The 23,495-nt window shown below is 51.9% G+C and overlaps 1 protein-coding gene across 2 annotated transcripts in view; it reads right to left on the bottom strand.

Annotated features, from left to right (window-relative positions):
* Window positions 1-413: 413 nt before the first annotated feature.
* AK7 (adenylate kinase 7) overlaps window positions 414-23,495 on the bottom strand; it is a 49,564-nt gene continuing 26,482 nt past the window's right edge. Inside the window, exons 10-18 of one of the 2 annotated variants that reach the window (XM_036429033.2) lie at window positions 23,236-23,385; window positions 20,778-20,906; window positions 18,824-18,959; window positions 13,098-13,226; window positions 12,612-12,680; window positions 10,058-10,255; window positions 5,808-6,028; window positions 2,230-2,388; window positions 414-632 (exon numbers count right to left, since the gene is read on the bottom strand). In XM_036429033.2, coding sequence (XP_036284926.1) covers window positions 594-632; window positions 2,230-2,388; window positions 5,808-6,028; window positions 10,058-10,255; window positions 12,612-12,680; window positions 13,098-13,226; window positions 18,824-18,959; window positions 20,778-20,906; window positions 23,236-23,385 — 1,230 coding nt within the window. In that variant the 3' untranslated portion in view covers window positions 414-593. The remainder of the gene's footprint in view (window positions 633-2,229; window positions 2,389-5,807; window positions 6,029-10,057; window positions 10,256-12,611; window positions 12,681-13,097; window positions 13,227-18,823; window positions 18,960-20,777; window positions 20,907-23,235; window positions 23,386-23,495) is intronic. The other variant, XM_045578357.1, reaches the window with a different exon arrangement.

Below are 23,495 nucleotides of genomic sequence, written 5' to 3' on the forward strand. Positions count from 1 at the left end.
TTGAGTCATACAGTATTTACCTTTGCAGCCAACTTCCTTTGTTCAGCCTTGTCTCTGTGATAATCTCCGACGCACGGGCTGGGCCCTGACCCTCGTCTCCAAAAGCAGCCTGGGGGGAGCCCGGCCCCGCTGACTCACTGGGCTCACAGAGCGTCACGTCCTCACTGCTGTCCGCGTCCAACGCCACTGTGCCTGGGCCATGCACAGCACCTGTGTGAATTCACCAGCCTCCCCTGCAAATAGTAGCCGGTCCGGTGTTCCCCACCCCATCAGTCGCTACAAACCGCAGTGTGCAGACTGCGGAGGCTAAGACTGACTCCCAAATAGCTGTCTGTCCGTGATCTCGTCACCGATACCTGACCAAATGCACCTTTCAAATACCGTGTAATGAAGGAGTCGCTCACTGCCATGTAGCTTTTCCTAATGGTTTTACTTCATAAAATATTTGCTTCTGGTGGGGAAGTGGGGAGTAAAGAATTTTCCAAAACCTGGGGAAGCATATGGTAAAACAATTTTTCAAATTGCAGTGTCAGTTACAATGTCGGCGTCATCTCCAGCTCCGGGCAGGGCCATGGCCCGGGGTCCGTCCAGCTTCACAGCGTTGCGGGATTGTGCTTGAAGAGATACTCTGCCTAAAAGTGAAGAAAGAATAAAGGCAAGCCAGCAATTAGAAGTATTCGAGATATTTATGGGTCATATATTTGTACTATTAATGTATGCAATCTACACCAATAAAAGAGTAAGATGCAAATTGACCATACCTTCAAGACACCCACCAGCCAAGCATGAGTGAGTATGCAAATTAACCCAACAAAGATGTTGGGTTAATTTGCATATTCAGTCACTGAGCGGCCAGAGGTGGGGCAGGACACATGACACAGGCATTCTGCACCATCCCAGCTGCTCCGGGCCTCTGGGCCACATGGGAAGGCAAAAAGGCGGCTCTGGCCAGAGCGAAGGTGGTGCCAGCAGCCAGGGGAAAGAAAACCCATTCTTGCACGAATCTTTGTGCATCGGGCCTTTAGTTTAAAAATAAAAGTGTACAAACCTTTTACTTTCAAACGAGTAATAAAAATCTTCTTATAGCTAAGTGCAATAAGCCAGCCAGAGAAAGACAAATACCATTATTATTTCACTTATAGGTGGAATCTGATGAACAAAGTAAGCAAACAAAATAGAAAACAGACTCATAGCTAGAGAACAGACTGACAGCTGTTAGAAAGGAGGGGACCTGGGAGGCTGGGTGAAAAGGAGGAAGGGATTAAGGAAAAAAATAACTCATAGACACAGACCACAGTATGGTGATTACAGGAGGAGCAGGGGGTGGGGGAGGTAGACAAGGGGAAAGGGGAATAAATGGTGACAGAAGGAGACCTGCCTTTGGGTAGGGAACACACATGCATTATATAGATGATGTGTTATATTATATAATACACAACAATACAGATGTGTTGTACTCCTGAAACCTATGTAATTTTACTAACTAATGCTATTCAAATAAATTCAATAAAAATTTTTTAAATACTACCTAACAAAGAGGTGATATGCAAGTTGACCATCACTCCAACACACAAGATGGCTGCCCCAATGTGGTCAAAGATGGCCACCCCCAAGTGGACACAAGATGGCCACCACAAGATGGCCAGCAGAGGAGCGCAGTTGTGGTAACCAGGCCTGTAGGAAAGGGCAGTTGGGGTGGGGGATCAGGCCTGCAGGGGAGGGCAGTTAGGGGCAACCAGGCTGGCAGGGGAGGGCAGATAGGGTGACCAGGCCATCAGGGGAGGGCAGTTAGTAGTGACCAGGCTGGCAGGGGAGAACAGTTAGGGGCAATCGGGCTGGCAGGGGAGCAGTTAGGTGTCTATCAGGCTGGCAGGAGAGTGGTTAGGGGGTGATCAGGCTGGCAGGAGAGTGGTTAGGGGGTGATCAGGCTGGCAGGCAGAAAGGGTTAGGGGCAATCAGGCAGGCAGGAGGGAGATTGGGAGCCAGAAGTCCTAGATTGTGAGAGGGATCCCAGATTGGAGAGTGTGCAGGCTGTGCTGAGGGACACCCACCTCTGTGCACGAATTTTGTGCACGGGGCCTCTAGTCTTATTATAAACTGTGAAGGCATTAGAGGCTATTTCCCAAATGCCAGACACACAATTTCTCTCTGTCAACTGGCTCCCCATTTAGATGCAGGTATATTTTATTTTCAAATTGATATTAAAAAAACAAACCCTCAATCTCTTACCAGAAAATCCACAGGGTCCTCTGGTCTGACCTTACAGCACTCGTTCAGACCCTGCATGAGCGTCGGCATAACGTAGGTCATTAAGTAGTTTCTCAGGGGAGCAGACTGGGCCTCGAGCAGTTCGGTTTCTTCCCTTTTCACTTCTTCCAGCCGTCGATTCTACAAGTAGAACATGGGGGTGGGAGGTGGGGGGGGGGGGTGTTAGAGAGTCAGAAATGGGAGGACACTGTCACACAACTCACCCCACAACGCATCAGAACTGGAGCCTGCCAGAAACGTTCACTGTGTTATTACAAAGGCGGCCTTCCAACCGGCAGAGAATAGATAGGAACGGTGATATAGCAATGGACTAGTCATTTAGGAAAAAGTAAGCTAGGTCCCTACCTCACTTCTTCTTTTTTTTTTTTTTAAGAATTTAAAAAAAAAACTAAAAAATATATTTTATTGATTTTGTACAGAGAGGAAGGGAGAGAGATTCAGAGTTAGAAACATCGATGAGAGAGAGTCATCGATCAGCTGCCTCTTGCACACCCCCTACTGGGAATATGCCCGCAACCAAGGTACATGTCCTTAACCGAAATCGAACCTGGGACCCTTCAGTCCCCAAGCCGACGCTCTATCCATTGAGCCAAACCGGTTTCGGCCCTACCTCACTTCTTAAACCTAAATCATTTCTAGCTGTCTAGATTAAGAAAAGAAGGGAGGGGGGGAGGGAGGGAGGGAGGGAGGGAGGGTCCTAGAAGTGACAATAGAAGCTCTAGAAAGCATTGGTCTGGTGGACATGCTATTCCATGCTCAGCATACAGCCACCGTCCCTTGGGAAAAATGATTCCATATTTCCTTTGAAAACTCTTCCTTCTCAGCCTCGGGTTTATTTATTTTATTTTATTTTATTTATTTATTTATTTATTTATTTATTTATTTTAATATATTTTATTGATTTTGTACAGAGAGGAAGGGAGAGAGATACAGTTAGAAACATCGATGAGATGAGAGAGAGTCATCGATCAGCTGCCTCTTGCACACCCCCTACTGGGGATATGCCTGCAACCAAGGTACATGACCTTGACTGGAATCAAACCCAGGACCTTTCAGTCCGCAGGCCGACGCTCTATCCACTGAGCCAAACCGGTTTCGGCTCAGCCTAGGGTTTAGGTGGGATGCAAGCCCATCATTCCAGCCCCCCTCCTGCCAATGGGCCACGTCAGAAAGGCCAAAGGTGACACCTACAGGGACGAGGGAGCAGAGAGAGGGCTGCGAGGTCCTTGGTGCCTTCTGAGCCCTATACCAACCGTTGCCTGAAGCCAGCCCTCCCCTGGGCTTTCTGCTATATGAATCCATCCCTTTTCTCTATTGCTAAGACACTTTTTAAAAATATATTTTATTGATTTTTTTTTTATAGAGAGGAAGGGAGAGAGACGAATAGAGAGTCAGAAACATCAATCAGCTGCCTCCTGCACACTCCATACTGAGGATTGAGCCTGCAACCCAGGCTATGCCTTGATCAGGAATCAAACCGTGACTTCCTGGTTCATAGGTTGAAGCTTGACAACTGAGTCACCTCAGCCAGCCTAGTAATCAATATTTTATGGCCAGATGAAATACCATACGTGATGTTAACAGGTCAATGACGGCTGAGCTGAGAAAGAACTATTTGCAACCTATTATAACAAGCTGAGATTTGCCGAAACCGGTTTGGCTTAGTGGATAGAGCGTTGGCCTGTGGACTGAAGGCTCCCAGGTTCAATTCCGGTCAAGGGCATGTACCTTGGTTGTGGGCACATCCCCAGTGGGAGGTGTGCAGGAGGCAGCTGATTGATGATCCTCTCTCATCAATGTTTCTAACTCTCTGTCCCTCTCTCTTTCTCTCTGTTAAGAAAAAAATCAATAAAATATATATTAAGAAGAAGAAGAAGAAGAAGAAGAAGAAGAAGAAGAAGAAGAAGAAGAAGAAGAAGAAGAGCTGAGATTGGATGGCAGTGCAGTGCACAGTTTGCCAGGCAACTGTTTGCACGTCTGCACACATGTCCACTCTCTCATGACCACAGCGACTCTCTGAAGCAGGTGCTGTCACCACGCCCATCTTCCACGCGGAGAGACTGGGACAGAGGGACACACGCAGGCCCATGGGCCTGCAGAGAGCGGAGCTGGGTCCGGACAACGTGGATACCGGTGTCTCCTGGGCCATTCCTGTTTCTCTCGCACAACCTGATCAGGAGTTATTCTTGCAAAATAATAAGGAAAAGACACACAGCTCAGGCATGGGCAGGGAAAGCATGCAATGGAAGAAGGAATGTGATGTCCTAACACAGGAAATGTCGTTAAGCTGGTGATCAGAGACATGGACAATGAGATCAGTTTTTGTTCATCAGAGTGGTGTGTGTGCTCAGAACCGAGAACGCAGGCTTGGAGGTCAGGGAACGTACACGAATCAGCAGAAACCCCGCCGGTGTGGCTCAGTGGTGGAGCATCGACCTACGAACCAGGAGGTCATGGTTCGACACCTGGTCAGGCTTATGCCCGGGGTGCGGGCTCCATCCCCAGCAGGCGGCTTGCAGGAGGCAGCCGATCAGCGATTCTCTCTCATCACTGAACCTCCAACATTGGTGTGTTATGCCAATGCTCCAACCCGAGCCACCCGGCCAGGGCAGGGCAGGGGTTGAATTTTAAATATGGCTGGTGTCCGGGAAAGGCTCATTGGAAAGATGGCCTTGAATAAAGATTTTTTAAAAGGTGAGGAAGTGTGTCGCGCGGGTGGCATGTGTTTAGATGCGCTGGGAAATCTTAGAAGCAGCCGGGCCCCAAGGACCTTGGGGGCCACGATAGGAGTTTGGGCTTTCCTCTCAGGCGATGGTGAGCCTGTGAGGAGAGGGAGCGAGCGTGGCTGCCTAGGCCGCAGGGGGAGCTGGGGAGACCCGAGGGAAGGCACAGCCCACGGCCCAGGGAGGACACGCTGCCCCCTGGGAGAGCTGGGAGGCTCCGAGCTGCTGTCAGAGCAGCGTGGGGAGAGCGGGGGACGAGGACGGTGGAACGAGGCTGACACCCAGGACTGGGGGGTGGGGAGGGATGGAGGGAAATGACTGAAAGCACAAGGTGGCCACAGGTTAATACTGCGGGCGACGGCTCGTTACTGCTGTTGTGATTTATACTGAGCAGGAGGTTGTGGGCATGGTTTTTAAAGGGGACACATGACTATATAAACTAACAAACAAAGCTTACATGGGGATGTCTGTGACATTTCTCTATCAGCACGATTGGAATGCAACTGGCCTAAATGGCTTTGCCAGGGGCCCCGCACACAGGTTCCCGTGCCCCCCCCCACACACACACGCACACACACGCCTGCACAAGAATGCACACACTCAAGCCTGCACACACATCAGCCTGCATACACGCACACACACATAAGCCTGCACACGTGTGCATACACACCAGCCTGCACACATACACACAAGACTGCACACATGCACACACAAACAAGCCTGCACACACACAAGCCTGCACGTGCATGCATACAGACATGCCTGCACACATAAGCCAGTACAGACACATACACACACACAAACACACACACTCACCCACTCCTCCCAGCGAGCAATCTTCTCGGCCGTCTCCATGGCCTCCTTCTGCTCCCGCTCGGCCTCCATCATGGCCTCCCTGGCCAGGCGCTCCTCGGCTGCTTTGCGCTCCTCCTCGGCCTTCTCCTCGTCCGACAGGCCGTAGTTCCGAGGGTTCCCGATCTCCTTGATGAGCCGCTTGACGGTGAGCCTGTTGTGAGCGTCTTCAAGCTTCCCTACGTCTTTAACCGGGAGAGGAGGGCGGTCAGCACGTGCTGACTCTGGGCCAGCGCGCAGCACGCTCCGAGCCCACCTTCGGGAAAATTCTTCAGCCGTCAACGTGTGGGGGTCAGTGAGGTGGATCACCATCTGGGGCATCCTTTCCTAGGTGCCAGCACAGAGCAGCCTCTCCTGTCTCACCGCAATGTCAGGCCGGCCCTGAGACACAGGTCGGGGGTGGACGGGAGGGGCGGGAGGGGTGTGGACCTGAGGGGTGGTGGTGAACGGGAGGGGCAGGGGAGATGGACGGGAGGGAAGGGGGGTGTGGACGGGAGGGGTTGGGGGGGTGGACAGGAGGGGTGGGGGAGATGGATGGGAGGGGCGGGGTGGAAGGAAGGGGCGGGAGGGGTGTGGACGGGAGGGGTTGGGGGTGTGGACGGGAGGGGTGGGGGAGATGGATGGGAGGGGCGGGGGTGGACGGGAGGGGAGGGAGGGGTGTGGACGGGAGGGGCGGGGTGGATGGGAGGGGTGGGGGGTGGACTTCCTCAGAGGAGGGCATTCTCCAGCCCTAGAAGCAAGGATGGGAGCGGGGGTTCCCACCGAGGGAAGACCTGCATCTGCTGGAGGCCGGGCTGGGTGACCCCCAGGTTTCCTTTGCCGTCCGTTTCTGTCTGGGAATCAGTTCTTTTGGGACATGGTTTTTAACGGATTTTAGAAATTAAACCACGTCAGTTAGCCTGCGTGGGGAGGAAAAAAAGCCCCAGCTGCGGACTGCCTGACTAATGTTCATGTCAGGAACAAGAGAAAAGGAGAGAAAGGCTTGTTAATATCAACGAGTGCCCCCCCCCCCCTGGCTGCATAGCCAATCCTCATCCCGCTCCGGGGACTCCTGGGAGGTGTCTGCCCCGAGGGTGCGCCGTGGGCGCCTTCACTCCTCAGCCCTCCACACCCTCCTCCCGGGCAGCCTCCCCCCTGCCCATGCACACCCCGCCATGGCCCTCCCCCACCGTGGCCACTGTCACCCCGACCCAGACAGAGGCCCGCGGCGCTGGCCTGGAAGAGGGCAGGACAGGGCAGTGTGTCAGTTAGAGGCTCCCAGCAAACCAGAGGAGGAACGAGGCAGCCCCGCCCGCACGGCGCAGTGGGTGAGTGTCAGCCTGGGAGCCAGGAGGTCAGGGTTCGGTTCCGGTCCGGGCACAGGTCCGGGCACAGGCCCAGGTGGTGGCCTTGACCCCCAGTGTGGGGCCTGCAGGAGGCAGCCGACCCATGATTCTCTCTCATCATTGATGTTTCTCTCTCTCCCTCTCTTCCTCTCGGAAATCAATTTTTAAATATATATATTTTATTGATTTTGAACAGAGAGGAAGGGAGAGAGATAGAGAGTCAGAAACATCGATGAGAGAGAGTCATCGATCAGCTGCCTCTTGCACACCCCCCACTGGGGATATGCCCGCAACCAAGGTACATGCCCTTGACCGGAATCGAACCCGGGTCCCTTCAGTCCCCAAGCCGACGCTCTATCCATTGAGCCAAACCGGTCTCGGCTCTGAGATCAATTTTTAAAAAATGTTAAAAAAAAAGACAAAACCTCATGTGTGCCAGTGCCCACACGCTGACATTTACATGTATTTTCCCGGATTCCTCTAGCAATGTCAGCCTGGCTGCGCCCTGGGGGCCTCTGACGGTCTTTGGAAAGGCTCCCTCCTCCCTCCGGAGAGGCGCAGAGGACAGTGCTGCCCAGCGCTCCTGGCCCGGCCCCGGGGGCACTGCGGGTGGGCGGGCAGGGCGCCTGGGCAGTGGGCGCCACGTGGCCTCTGACGGGCCCTTCTGGGAATGTGGGTCGTGACTGAGAGTCACGTCCAGCTCTGGGCTTGGCTCCTTTGTGGCCCGGAAACGCTGGGTGTGGCCACGGGAGCCACAGAGGAGAGAGACGCTAGTCCGAAGAGCGAGAGGAAAGGGGTGTGAGAGAAGAGGATGCAGACGCAGAGCCAGGATGCGGTGCCGGCACCTTTCCAGGCCCTGCCAGACCCTCCGAGGCCAGGCCGCTGCCAGGACCTGGCCACGTCCCCGCGCCCCTCCTGGCCGCGCTCCTCTCCTTAGCTGTCCCATCTCCTGGCTGCGGCGTGGAGGTGGGGACAGCATGTCAGGCACAGGATGAGACAGGAACGCGATGGCCGCTCCCCCCTCCCCCGCCATCACTCTGTCTTTCTCGACGTTTCTCCCTGGGGTTCTCCTGACCTCTCCATAAGTGATTTCTGGGGTTAATGGCTGTTTTTGTGAAGGGTGCGTGCCATTCTCTCCTCGCTCTCTAATGAAGGCGGGCAGAGGCCTTTCCCATGAGTAGTGCCAGGTCCTTACGTATAAACCATGTGACATGTGTCCAGAGTGCACAGACACAGGGAGGTGAGGGCGAGGCCCAGGCACTGCGGAGGGTGCGCAGCGCAGGGTGCCCAGCGGCGGGTGCGGATCTGTAAGCAGCGGCACCGTTAACTCCTTAGCGGCCGTTGGGTGGCTGAGTGTCGGGAGTGAAAACAAAGTCACCGCGTTAGCACTCCTGCAGTGAGCCAGACACTTCCTGCCCCTTAGGGCTGCTGCTTGGAACAACTCTGCCAGCCGGGGATTACTGTCCGGTTCCACAGATGAGTAAACTGAGGCGGGTTCAGAGCTGGCATCGGCTCTCCTGCCCACACTACCTCTAAACCTCCCGATACTCCAGGGTCCGAATTCTGTCCCGTCTGGCTCTTGGGGGTGAAGAGAGAGACCTCGGGAGGCCCAAGGAGTCGGCCTGGCCACTAAGGTCCCGCCCAGCGCGGGCTTTATGCCCAGAGGAGGAAGTGTCAGTGACCAGAAAACCAGAAAGGAGGTTTAGGGGTTCCCCCAGCCAAGGGGAGAGGAAACAGCGGTGCCAGCTGAGGTGTGGAGCCCGCATCATGAGGGTGAGGGTGAGGGCGAGGGCGAGGGTGTGGGCGAGGGTGAGGGTGAGGGGTGAGGGTGAGGGCGAGGGTGAGGGTGAGGGTGAGGGTGAGGGTGTGGGTGAGGGGTGAGGGGTGAGGGTGTGGGTGTGGGTGAGGGGTGAGGCTGAGGGCGAGGGTGAAGGCGAGGGCAAGGCTGATGAGAGCATGTTCCTGGGTGTTTGCAGGGAGCTGAGCTCTGAGTTGTGTTCAGAGGAAACACAGGGATGCAGGGAAGAGCTGTTTGCTTTGCTGAGCAGCCCCGGGGCCCAGCTGGCCGGTCGGGCTGTGTGGCCGGTGCCCACAGCATTCCTGTGATGACACGCCGGCCCAGCAGCCGGCAGCCAGCACGTGTCTGTGAAATGGCCTTTAAAACTGGCCCGTGTGGCTCAGGGGTTGGGCGCTGGCCCGGGAACCAAGAGGTCACTGGCTCCATTCCCGGCCAGGACACAGGCCCGGGTTTTGGGCCTGATCCCCAGTAGGGGGTGTGCAAGAGGCAGCCGATCGATGATGCTTTTCTCTCATCAGTGTTTCTCTTGTTCTCTCTCTTGCCCTTCCTCTCCCTCTAAAAGTAAAAAAATAAATATTATAAATAAATAAATAGCCCTAACCAGTTTGGCTCAGTGGATAGAGCATCGGCCTGCGGACTCAAGGGTCCCAGGTTCGATTCCAGTCAAGGGCATGTATCTTGGTTGTGGGCACATCCCCAGTGGGGGGTGTGCAGGAGGCAGCTGATGGATGTTTCTCTCTCATCAATATTTCTAGCTCTCTATCTCTCTCCCTTCCTCTCTGTAAAAAAAATCAATAAAATATATTTTTTAAATCAATAAGACAAACAAACAAACAAACAAACAAATAAATAACAGTGTGGTATTGCACTTCATAACCTATCCCTGTGTTCTCACATGACTACACTCCACCGCCACATCCTCATGCAGGACTCCCCAGGAGCAGGCCTATTTGTCCCGCGACATTGCCACCGGCCACCCCCCCAGCCCTGCCGTGGGCTTGTGCAGGGTGGGGGGTCGGGGGTGCGGCTGGGGGGCCCGACACCCGGGGAGGCACCCCACTCTCCCCTCCAGGGGCCCACGGCGGGCATACCAATGTGAATGGGGTGGATCTCGAGCTCGTCGAAGTAGTTGAAGACGGTCTCGTCCTCGGTGTTGAGGTCGCGGAAGTTGCTGAGGGAGCGCAGGAACTGGTCCTGGCTATAGTGCGTGCCCGCCACCACGCTCTCCGGCAGGTTCATCACCCGCAGCTTCAGGAACTCGTCCGAGCCATCCAGCGAGCAGACGAACTCTGCGGGGACAGGCGCCCGGGTGAACCAGCGGCCGCCCAGGTTACCCAACCAGCAGGTGCGGGCAGAGGGCGGGCGAGCGGGGAGGACAGGAAAACGCCTGGTTGGCAGCTCAGACCTCCCCTTTGTGCAAATGGCTGGCAAATTGGCTTCTTGCTGCCTCTGGTGGAGGTTGAATACATGCAAACCAGGGACATTTTCCAGACACTACCCTGTGAGGTCCAACCAGTCGGTAATTCAAGGATCTATTATTTTTCTTTTCCTCCTCTCCCCTCCCCTCCTCTCTTCTCCTCTCCTCTCCTCTCCTTTCCCTCCTTCCTTCCATCCTCATTCCCTCCCTTCCTTCCTTTAATAAAAGCAGCTGAACCATGGCTGGTTTGGTTCAGTGGATAGAGCTTTAACCTTTGGAATGAAGGGTCACGGGTTCGAATCCGATCCGGGGCAGGTACCTCGGTTACAGGCTCAATCCCAAGCCCAGGGTGGGGGTGTGTGAGAGGCAACCACTCGATGTGTATCTCTCACATCAATGTTTCTCTCTCTGTCTCTCACTCTCCTTTCCACTCTCTCTTTAAAAAAAAAAAATGGAAAAAATATCCTTGGGTGAAGAAGAACAACAAAAATAAATAAGTAAAATAAAAGGAAAGCAGCAGAAATTGTAAATAGCAAATCTCTAATAACCCTGTGGTACCATCGTCAGCTTCCCCGTCAAGCCCCAGAGAGATTGGTGACTACGAGCGAAATGCTTTAATGCACATGTGTCAAACACAAGGCCCTCGGGCCAAGTCCGTCCCGCCAGGCCTTGCAATGTGGCCCGCACCGCGCTGTCATCACTGCACTCCGCTGCGTTTCCATCACAATGACAGTTTATGACTGTTCAGTAAACCATTCGGCCTGCGATTTAGGCTGGATTTTAGATTTTGGCCCCTTCTCTGATTGAGTTCGACACCCCTACTTTAATGGCTGACTTGCCAAATTAATATAAGTGGGAACTCCCACCTGTGAGAGCCAGTCAACTACTCAAACCCAAGCTTTGTTTAGATTCCCTACAAAGAGGAATTTTTTAATGAGCACTTTCTTTCTTCTGCCAATTTCTCATCCATTTCTTTTTTGTCTAAAAAGTATTAGATCATTTCTTTGACTCTCATTTTATGGTCTGAGCATCTTATTGTGAATTTCCCTCCCCTTACCCAGCCCTATGCCCGTGTAACTGGTTGGTTCTTCTCCAGTTAATCTAGTCTGTGCCAATTCTATTATTTTATTCCTAGAGGCCCGCACTGGTTGGGTCCCCAGTGGCTGCCAGCTCCCATCCGGGGCCTCCCTCCCTTCCTCTGGCCAGCCCCACCTCCCGGTCGAACTCCTGGACGAACTCCCCATCGAGAGGACAGTTTGCATACTATGCTTTTATCATGTAGAACTAAAGAAGGGTGGGGGGATTCTCACTGTCCAAGACACGACCCTTGAACCAAGTTGTTGAAAAGAGCTTGTCTTTACCACCTGGCCAACAATGTCTCCTATGAGTACAGTTTATACAAACTGAGTTTTTATTTTTTTATTTTATTTAAAAAAAAAAAATTTTTTTTTATTGATTTCAGAGAGAAAGGGGTAGGGAGAGAGAGATAGAAACATCACTAATAAGAGAATCGCCGACCAGCTGCCCTCTGCACACCTCCCACTGGGGCATGCACCCTGACCGGGAACCAAAGCATGACCTCCTGGCTCACAGGTCAACATTCAACCACTGAGCCACACAGGCTGGGCCAAACGGATTTTTTTTTTTTTCTAAAGAGAGAGAGAAAAATAACACCTTTTCAAGTTCGTGTCAAGGTCAGAAGAAATGGCTGCTAGCAGCTCAGCAGCTCCTTTTCCTTGGGATGCACTGTGTATGCCCCTCCTTCAAGAGCACACTGCGAAACCCCTGGGCAGGCATCTGCTAGGACAGGCTTGCAGCCCAGTTCGCTGGGAACCCGAAGGCCTTGTGCCTGCCCCGCCCAGAGCTGGGTTCTGCCTGTCTCCTGGGGCAGGTGAGGGCATCGCCGGCCCCGGAAACAGGTGGCAGCGGCCGTGACCCAGTCCCTGGGGGCTCGCCAAGCGCCTCGGGAGTCTGGGCACCAACAGACTGGCAGCTTTGTTACAGCAGGGGGCAGTGGAAATAAACATTCTCGGAGAAAAGGACTGTCCCTCACAGTCACCCCCAATGCAGTCTTCCGTTTGGAAATTTGAATTTCAGTGTATTGTTTGACTGCTTCTCTGGAAGAAGAAAACCCTACTTTATTTACATCAAAAAGGTTGTTCTGGTTCAAAAGAGATATCCGATGGCATTCCTTTACCTGTGACCTTGGAGAAGCATTTTAAACTTACCGGGTATGGTTAGTTTATCAAAGGGAAGCATTTTGCCTCTGCTTTCCTCCTCCTCCTCTTCCTCGTCTTCTAATAAAACAAAATACACATCGTGGTCATACTTACGGGAAGTGGGGGAGGGACGAGACCAAGGACAGAACTTGTGTGCATGTATGCATAACCCAGGGACCCAGCAATAGGGTGGTGAAGGCCTGGGGCAGGGGGCGGGGGAGGGGGCTAGAAGGGGTCAATGGGGAAAAAGGGGACCTCTGTAATACTTTCAACAAAAAAGATTTTAAAAACACATCGTCGTGTTTGCTACCTATTATTACTATGGGTAGCTCAAAAAAAAAAACTATCTTTTTTTTCTCTCAAAAATCTTTATTGTTCAAAAAACGTAACTAGCAGTCACTCATTTTCACTGAGCGCGATTACCCTGAGCAGCAGGCTTGCACCCTGTCTGACCTCAGTGTGGACATTGGAAGCGGGGGGAGTGCGCAGACTCACTGCTGAACAGGTCTTTGGCTTGGTCGTAGGTCTTTGGGAATCCATCCAGGATGTAGCCTTGGTTCCTGCAAGGCATGGATCTCAGCTTCTCTTTTACAAACCGGATTACGTATTGATCTTCCAGCCGGCCTAAGAGAAAGAAAAGAAAAGAAAGGGAAAAAACACACATCCATGACGGTGGGATCACCTTCTGCCTCGGGGTCACACGCTGCCGTCCCTGAGAAATGCTCGTGCAGCCCCTGCTTTTTCCATTCGAATGGAAAACGGGTGGTTTTGGGTTTCGGACATGGCACGTGAATTGCAACGCCCAATACAGCAGGAGCACCCGCTGGGCCTGCTGCCCAGAAAGAACAGAGGCAAATACAGATGCCGGCGTTTCCAGAATGTTCCTGCGCCACAACCCCTGGGTGTGGAAGGACATGACGGGAGCGGGGAAATCCAGGGCGCTCCCATGTACCAGGAGGGTTTGCTCAGCTCTCTTCGGCCAGCGTGCCTCGGCAGCCTCATACAGACTGGTACATGCATCTGTTGCATGAGTTGACATGGTACTCATGTGTGTTATTAGCACGTGACTTATCACTACTCAATGCCCAATAAACAGCTGCTGCATCTGAATAAAAACCAAGGTTGAGCGGAGCCTCAAAGGCACCCTTCTCTTTTTATATAAATATAAAAATATAAAAATATAAATATATAAAAATATAAATATCAATATATATATATATTTTTATTTATTGATTTTTTACAGAGAGGAAGGAAGAGAGGTAGAGAATTAGAAACATCGATGAGAGAGAAAATTCGATCAGCTGCCTTCTGAACACCCCCTACTGGGGATGTGCCTGCATTCAAGGTGCATGCCCTTGACCAGAACCCTTGACCAGAATTGAACCTGGGACCTTTCAGTCCACAGGCCGATGCTTTATCCACTGAGCCAAACCACGGTTTTGTTGGCACCCTTCTCTCTCTCTCTCTTTTTTTTTTAAATATATATTTTATTGATTTTTTTTTTTTTTTTTTTTTTTTTTTTTTTTTTTTTTTTACAGAGAGGAAGACAGAGGGATAGAGAGTTAGAAACATGGATGAGAGAGAAACATCGACCAGTTGCCTCTTGCACACCCCCTACCGGGGATGTGCCCGCAACCAAGGTACATGCCCTTGACTGGAATCGAACCTGGGACCTTTCAGTCCGCAGGCCAATGCTCTATCCACTGAGCCAAACCGGTTTCGGCAAGCACCCTTCTCTTTTAAGCCGGCCTGGTTCAATGGTTGAGCTTAGACCTGTGGTTGAGATTCAAACCTGTGAACCAGGAGGTCATGGTTTGATTCCCTGTCGGGGCACATGCCTGGGTTGTGGGCTCAATCCCCGATAGGGGGCGTGCAGGAGGCAGCCCATCAGTGATTCTCTCTCATTTCTAACTCTCTCCTCCCTTCCTCTCTGAAATAAATACAAATATCTTCTTACCCCCCAACACTTAAAATATATAACGTGAGCAAAAGCAGTCTAACTGGCCCGCTGGAGATTTGAGCATGTCCCTGACCTGGCTGCACTGTCGGGGCGGACAGGGGTGGAATTATGTGTGAACAGGTCGTGGAGGTGCCTCACGGCCGGGTTGCACCATCTGTCTTGCTAGAATCATTAGAATCATATAGTCACAAATGGGATCTGAAAGGGCAGGGCGGGGCGAGGATGAGCTCCCAACTCCGCCCCGTAGGGCGGAGTTATCCCTAGCCCTCAAAACGCCTGGACCGGGAGAAATTCGCTCTCTTCCGCCATGCTGAGTGGGAGGAGCCCATTGCTAGCATGGTACAGGCTCTTTTGTTTATTGCATCGGACTCGGCTCCCTGGTGGTCCTTGGGGATCACGAAGTCTGGGCATAACAGGATCATGTTAGAGACACACATGCTCACCTGTGCGCCCCCAGGCTGCAAAATTTCTGTGTGGGCCTGTGCGGTGCGCTCCAAGGACTTGTTTTGTTCAAACAGAATCAAGGCCCACGTTCTAGTTTCCGATAAATACGAGGAAGGATTCTTGGACGAACTAGAGGGGACTGAGGAAATCTCCAATCTTGCAGGATGTGGGTGGGTGGCCCGGGAGAGGGGGGAAGGGAAGGGAACGCGCCCTCTGGCCTCTCCCAGGGCCCCTCCAGACAGAGGCTGCTGAGCCAGACTGGCCTCGGGCATCCGGGAGGAACAGCCTCAGGCCAAGGCCAAGGCCAAGGCCAGGCCCTTCTTGAGCTTGGGCAATGCAGGGGCTGTTCTGAGCTTGGCGCTGTCTCTGCTGTCATTCTTCACGTGGTCACCTTGGCAGGGAGAGGGCCAAGCTGGTGCGTCATACCGTGTGTCACAGGAAGTCCCGGACCGGCCTGCAGGCCCCTGCCGAAGCCTGTGACCTAACCCCTGGCTGCGAACACTGCGCAGGCCTGGTCTGCTCGGGGAGCTCGAACCCCAGCTTGAACACCGGCGGCTCTGGCCTCTCTCCTGGGGGCGGCATCGGTCACCAGTCCCGGCGTTCTCGTTCTGTCCTTACACCTCGGGCTTTGAGTGTGTGCACACACGGCCACGTACACCCGTGGATTCCTAAACATCCAGGCCTCTCACCCTTCACTTTTTACATTTTTTTAGAAAAATTTTATGAGTTTATCTGAGCCAAACGGATGCCATGTCAGGAAGCAAGATCTCAAATGCTCCCCCTGTAACACGGCCCAGTCCGACTTCCTTCCACCGGGGTCCCCACCACGGGATCCCTCCTCTGGGGTGTCTTCCTCTCCTCAGAATGTCCAGGCTGCCACCAGACTCTAAACCGGGAGAGGGACTCCCCGCGTGTCTGGGGGAGGCAGACGCTGTGTTGCATCTCAGAGGATTTGTGACTTCTGCATACCTTCCTTTCCCTCGGAGAAATCTCTCTAAATTCCTTCCCCCTCCCCCAGCCCAGCCCACACCAGAGAGGAAACCAAGACTGAGATAGCAGCTGGCTTAAGGGGACACTCAGCGTATGCTAATAGCACCGTTCTCTCCACTCTGAGAGCCAGGTGGGCGTGGCCTGGGGGAGGTAGGGGCATGGGGGGCGGGGGGACGAGAAGGAGGCGGAGGGCGTGGAGGGACAGCGTCTGAAGATGAGGAGCAGGAAGAGGCCGCCTGGAGGACATGAGGGTGGAGGGCACCAGGGGCAGGGCCTCAGGGTAAGGCAGGGGCCGTCATCTGTGGCCCACGGAAGCAAAATACCAGGAAGGAGCAGCAAGCGCCCAGCGACCTGTCACCCGGGCCAGTTTTCACATGTCCTTCCCTCACTCTGCCCTGGAGGGTCAGAAACAGCCCCGGCAAGAGGGGAGAAGTAAACAGAAAAGTATAATAATCACATGTGCTTGCTGAGACTGCCAGGGAGAGACTCCCCATGGTATGAGCCCACACGACTGGCCTGCCCTGGAGATGACACTAACACGACCAGTTTGATGGGAGAACCCAACTGTCTAGGTCCGTGGTCAGCAAACCGCGGCTCGAGAGCCACATGCGGCTCTTTGGCCCCTGGAGTGTGGCTCTTCCACAAAATACCACGGCTTGGTTGACTCTATTTTGAAGAAGTGGCATTAGAAGAAGTTTAAGTTTAAAAAATGTGGCTCTCCAAAGAAATTTCATTCGTTGTACTGTTGATATTTGGCTCGGTTGACTACTGAGTTTGCCGACCACTGGTCTAGGTATAAAAATGAAATGGTGCTGTTGTATTTTTTTTTTTAACTGTCACCTGAGGATATCTTTCTCACTTATTTTTTTTTTTAAGAAAGAGGGTAAGGGAGAGAGGGGAAGGGAAGAGAAAGAGAACCATCCACCTGAGAGAGACACATGGATTGTAAGCCCTCTGCATGGGTCCCAGTAGGGGCCAGGATGAACCTGCGATGGAGGGACGTGCCCTTGGCCGGGAATTGAACCCGAGACCCTGCAGTCTGTGGGCTGATGACGCCCCAACCACGGAGCTGAACCAGCCAGGGCAAAATGGTTTTCTTTTTCTTTCTTCTTTTTTTAAAAAAATATATATATTTTACTGAATTTCTACAGAGAGGAAGGGAGAGGGATAGAGAGTTAGAAACATCCATCAGCTGCCTCCTGCACCTCTCCCTCTACCCCCACAGAGGATGTGCCCACAACCCAGGTACCTGCCCTTGACCGGAATCGAACCTGGGACCCTTCAGTCCACAGGCCAACGCTCTATCCACTGAGCCACACTGTTCAGGGCTCACCATTGTTCTTGTGCAGCTGGAAGTGCCTAAAGTGATACCCTTGGGAGGGGAGTAACTCTGGAGAGAGCAAGTAACCTTGTCAGCTCTCCTGTAACCCAGTCCCTGCCTCGCTTCCTCCCTCCTCCACGGAACCTCCCGGACCCTCTCCTTCATCTCAAATGGAGAACCGCTGCCCACGGAGGTCTCCGGAGCACGTGAGGTCTTGTTCCTCGGCATATGGGCTCCTGAGAGTTCGGCTCAGACTCATAAAAATGCGCCACAGGTCTGGAAGTTTCCTATGTCCAATCATGAGTAGGAATATTTTCCCATTGATTTGTATTCCTTCCTGCATTAACTATGGGTCCACCTTGTTCATCAATTTTCTTCTAATAAGGATTTAATGATTTTCTTACTAGTTTGCCTGAGTATTTTATTTTATGTTTTTATTTTTTTTAATACATTTTTCTTGATTTTTGAGAGGAAAGGAGTGGGGGAGAGATAGAAACATCAATGATGAGAGAGAACCATTGATAGGCTGTCTCCTGCACACCCCACACTGTGGGGACCGAGCCCGCAATCCAGACACGTGCCCTGACCGGGAATCAACTATGACCTCCTGGTTCATAGATCAATGCTCCACCACTGAGCCATGCTGTCTGGGCTGCCTGAGTATTTTAAATATTAAAGATTATATTTCAGTCAAGGGCACATGCCGGGGTTGTGGGCTCAATCCCCAGTAGAGGGCGTGTAAGAAACATTGATGGGAGTGTAAGAGATCAGTGATGTTTCTATCTCATCATTGATGTTTCTATCTCTCTCTCCCTCTCCCTTCCTCTCTGAAAAACAATACAAATATATTTTTAAAAAATCATTAACTCTGTCGAATTAGTGGCAAGTATTTTTTTTCTTGGTTTGTTTTTTGCCCTTTAATTCATGATTTTCAGTGCTTATAAAAGATTTATGACTATACATTTCATTTTTTAAAACATAGATAGTTCTTTCCCAGCTTATTTTTTAAAAATATTTTTATTGCTTCTTAGCAAGAGAGGAAGGGAGAGGGAGAAAGAGAAACATCGGTGTGAGGGTAGCACATTGATCAGCTGCCTTCTTCATGCCCCCAGCTGGGGATAGAGCCTGCCAGCTGGGCATGTGCCCTGATGGGGAAGGCTTTCTGTGCACAGGACCACACCCAACCACTGAGCCACACAGCCAGGGCCCTTCCCGTCTCACGATCAATCACCAGAATATCCATGGTGACTTTTTTCCCCCTGGGAGGGGAGATTATAAATGAAATTCCTTTGTGGTTCTTATGATTTCTATACTTAACTTATAATAACAAACACATAGTCTTCTAAAGTCTTCTATAACAAAGAAGGGGAATTGGAAGGACTCACAGACCAAATTAGAAAAACAGATAAATTAAAACATAAAAAAGCTGTGCTGTTCACTTGGAGGAAAGGCGAACACCAAAGCCCCCGCCCCACGTCCGCTGCCAGGGCCCGTGCGGGTGGTTACCTGCGTTCTGCTCCATGCTCTCCTTGATGCCGTCCAGCAGCTCCTGTGCGTCATCCACGTTCTCCTCCTCCTCCTCCTCTTCCTCCTCGTCTTCTTCCCCTCCTTCCATTCCGAACTTGGGGGCCACGATGGCCTCCTGCACACCACAGGGTCCTCCGTTGGCCGGTGCCCTGCCCTGGTTTGCTACTCACTACTCACCTGCCACGGGGGGCGGAGTGCTGGGAGGAGGGCACAGGGGAAATCTCTGAACCTCCCTCTCCGGTTTGCCACGAACCTACAGCTGCTCAAGGAAGTAAAGCCTTCCTTTAAAAACGCGTTCAGTGAATAAGCTGATAATGCCCTGAGCAACATACATCAAGAATAAAAGAAAACAGCCCTAACTGGTGTGGCTCAGTGGATAGAGCGTCGGCCTGTGGACCCAAGGGTCCCGGGTTCGATTCCGGTCAAGGGCGTGTGTCTTGGTTGCGGGCACATCCCCGGTAGGGGGTGTGCAAGAGGCAACTGGTCCATGTTTCTCTCTCATTAATGGTTCTCTCTCTCTCCCTCTTCCTTCTTCTCTGTAAAAAATCAATAAAATATATTTTAAAAATAAAGAAAATAAAAAACTTAAAAAGGTGTCACAACCCACGTGCCCTGCGAAGGAGGACTGGGTAAAGGAGAGGCCCTGCGCGCCCGCCCGAGGTGGAACAGGCCACTGGTGGCATCACGGACGGACCCTGGGAGCGGTGTGCGGAGAGAAATGAGTCGGAAACGGCTGGGAACCCTAGGGCTTCGCTGCTGTGGGACACAAAGCGGAAACGGGAGAACACAGACAGCAGTGCGGTGGTCGCCCGAGGGAAGGGGTGGGGGAGGAGGGTCCTAACATATGGTGACGGGAGAACATGTGAGTTTGGGGGTGGGCACAGGGCACAGCTCTTGCTGTTGTTTTTTTATTGATTTTTTTTTTTCCAGAGAGGAAGAGAGAGGGATAGAGAGTTAGAAACATCCATGAGAGAGAATCATCAATCACCTGCCTCCTGTACACCCCCCACTGGGGATGTGACCACAACCAATGTACATGCCCTTGACCGGAATCGAACCTGGGACCCTTCAGTCTGCAGGACTACGCTCCATCCACTGAGCCAAACCATCCAGGTTTGTAACATAGAAACCCACACCTTGCTCTAACAGGCGTCTTCAAACTACGGCCCTCGGGCCACATGCGGCCCGCAGAGGAGTCTGATCCAGCCCGCCAGGTTTTTTGGGCAGTGAGCACAGCCGAGGTGTTACAGTAGGAATTAGTAGTTCATATAGTCTGGCCCTCCAGCTCTCTGAGGGACCGTGATCTGGCCCCCACTTTAAAAAGTTTGAGGACCCCTGCGTCTAACCGGTTGACCGATGTCACCCAAATCATGTTATAAGTAAGTAAGTAAATAAATAAAGTTCCCTCTCAACAGGGAGAATGGAAGATGTACTTTGTGCAGCAGCTGGCGACAGACTAAGCCCCCGGACCACCCCTGGGAGCGGCTTCCGTCTCCGGGAGCAGAGCCCGAGGGCCTCGGAGTGTTCACAGCGGGGCCAGCGACAGCAGCCCGCGAGGGCAACAGCCCCCTGTGCACGGCGCCATGCACCTCCGGGGGTGCCGTTAGCTCATGGCTAAGGACAGCACTTTCTAGAACAGGGCAATCCCCCGGAAGGCCATGAAAAGCGGTACCAGAACAACACAGACTGATGAACAAGAACAGACCCAGAGACAAAGAGCCACGGGTCAGACTGTCGGACCTCAGAGGAGGGGTGGGGATAAAAGGGAGAGATCAACCGAAGGACTTGTGTGCATATATTTGAGCCTAACCAGTGGCCGAGGACAATAGGGGGGTGGGGGCATAAGTGGGGAAGGGTGGGGGATTGGAATGGGGGGTTGAGGACAAATATGTGATACCTTAATCAATCAATCAATCAATCAATAAAGCAGTACCAGCTTCGCGATGGCTTCGGAGATGACGTCCTTGAGCTTGATGTGGTGGATCTTGTAGTACCTGGCCAGCACTTCCGAGACACTGGATTTGCCCACGCCGGGGGGCCCGAGGATGCACACCTTGATGGGCTGGGAGAGGAAGTGAGGGTCACGACCCAGCTGGGCGCGGCTGGCAGCTCCGGGGCCCCACCAGGGGGCCTTCAGACTCGGACCCTGGGAGGTTAGCCCTCCGGTCCTTTTCTCCACGTGTGCAGTGACCATGACCGGGCGTGCGGGGGGGAGGGGAGGGCGATGCTCCCGGTACAGGTGCAGGAAGAGGCCCAGATACTGAGAGAGAAAGCGCACGCGTAACCCGCCACGGATTCACAGCTTCTGCCCTGGAGGCAACAGAGATACGGGCGAGTTTCTGCTCTCCGGTACACAGTGCCCACTTCATTGCCTTGTGAGAACTGTGTCTGGCCTGAACTTGGTCTTTAATGATACGTTCCTTTTTCACACACACAATTTGCTCTGGCTTTAAGCCCGCCCGCTCAGTGCTTGATCCTCGACCTATGAACCAGGGGGTCACAGTTCGATTCCCAGTCAGGGCACATGCCTGGGCTGTGGGCTCCATCCCCAGTGAGGAGGAGAGGGTAGGGGGGCGAGGGGGAGGGCAGGAGGCAACCAATCAACGTGTCTCTCTCACATCGATGTTTCTCTGTCTTTGTTTCTCCCCCTCCCTTCAACTCTCTCTATAAAACAATGGGAAAATATCCTCAGATGAGGATTAAACTCCCCCCCCCAAAAAAAAACCAACATTTTTTTCTTTTTTCTTTTTTAATATATTTTATTGATTTTTTTTGCCCCCCTCCTTCCCTTCCACACATCCCCTCCCTCCCCAGAGTTTTGTGTCCATTGGTTGTACTTATATGCATGTATAAAAGTCCTTCGGTTGATCTATTATCTCTCCCAGATCTTCCTCCCCTCCCCGCTGTAATTTGACAGTCTACTTGTTGATATACTGTCTCTATATCTATCTTTTGGTTCATCAGTTTATAATGCTCTTTATTATCCACAAATGAGTGAGGTCATGTGGTGTTTCTCTTTCATTGATTGGCTTATTTCACTCAGCATGATGTTCTCCAATTCCATCCAGGTTGCTGCAAATGATGAGAATTCCTTCTTTTTTATAGCAGCATAGTATTCCATTGTGTAGATGTACCATAGTTTTTGGATCCAATCATCTGCTGATGGGCACCTAGGCTGTTTCCAAATTCTGGCTATTGTAGATTGTGCTGCTATGAACATAGGGGTGCATATATCCTTTCTGATTGGTGTTTCTAGTTTCTTGGGATATATTCCTAGAAGTGGGATTAGTGGGTCAAATGGGAGTTCCATTTTCAGTTTTTTGAGGAAACTCCACACTGTTCTCCACAGTGGTTGCACCAGTCTGCATTCCCACCAGCAGTGCACGAGGGTTCCTTTTTCTCCGCAACCTCGCCAACACTTGTCGTTTGTTGACTTGTTGATGTTGGTCATTCTGACAGGTAAAACAACATTTTTTTCATGTGCTGCCATGGAATAAACGTAAAGATCTGGACAAGTGCTGCTTCAGAGAGGGCAGATGGTCCGTAGGCCGTTCCAGCTGAGCTCACGGCCCAGCTTGGATGAATCCCTAACTAGCCATGTGACCTTGAAGAAATCTCTCGGAGCCCTGGTTTTCACCTCTATACTATGGAGATAAGAATATCTTCCTTGCCGAAACTGGTTTGGCTCAGTGGATAGAGCGTTGGCCTTCAGACTGAAAGGTCCCAGGTTCAATTCTGGTCAAGGGCATGTACCTTGGTTTCGGGCATATCCCCAGGAAGGGTTTGGGCAAGAGGCAGCTGATTGATGTTTCTTTCTCATCGAAGTTTCTAACTCTTTCTCCCTCTCCCTTTCCTCTCTGTAAAAAAATCAATTTTATATATATATATATATATATATATGTATATATATATATATACATATATATATATATATATATATATATATATATATATAAATAATTTTTTTTTTTTTTTTAAGAATATCTCCCTTCAACAGTTGTGGTGATGAAAATGACCAGCTAATCTCCTGGCCAATAGGATGGAAGTGAGAATCAGACTTCTTCCTCCTCCCTCTCAACTCCCCTCCCATATATACATCTGGGACTGAAGCAGGCCTGACAGTAAGACTCTAATTTTCTTTTCCTCACGTAGACCGCCCTGTGACAGTCAGTCTCGAAATCACTATCATGTTCCACGTGTGTCAAGCATAACAGTCATCACCTATGTCAACTGTGAAATGGTTACTGTCCGGCTGACAGGACTGAGATAATACACATGTAGGTGCTAAGACCTGGTCCAGGGGGTCAGCCTTGGAGAAGAATCGGACATGAGAAGCTTGGGCCCGGGAGAGAGGACAGGCCGGGGGCGCGGGGGCGCGGGGCGGCGGTTACCAGCAGCCCGCGGCTCTGCTTGTACTCCCGCAGCACGCTGCCGATGTTCTCCACGAAGCCGGCCTGGGACACCCAGCGGATGTTGAAGTTCTCCTTCACGAAGAGCGCCTCCATGCGCAGGTTGACCAGGAGGTGGTCGATGCTGTCTTGCTGGGAGAGAAAGGCGCGTTAGAGGTTTGTCTCTTTCTTTTTCTTTCCTTTTAAAAAAAAATAGATTTTATTGTTTTTTTTACAGAGAGGAAGAGAGTTAGAAACATCGA

Source organism: Pipistrellus kuhlii, unplaced genomic scaffold, assembly GCF_014108245.1.
Source record: "Pipistrellus kuhlii isolate mPipKuh1 unplaced genomic scaffold, mPipKuh1.p scaffold_m20_p_97, whole genome shotgun sequence".
Lineage (NCBI taxonomy): Eukaryota > Metazoa > Chordata > Mammalia > Chiroptera > Vespertilionidae > Pipistrellus > Pipistrellus kuhlii.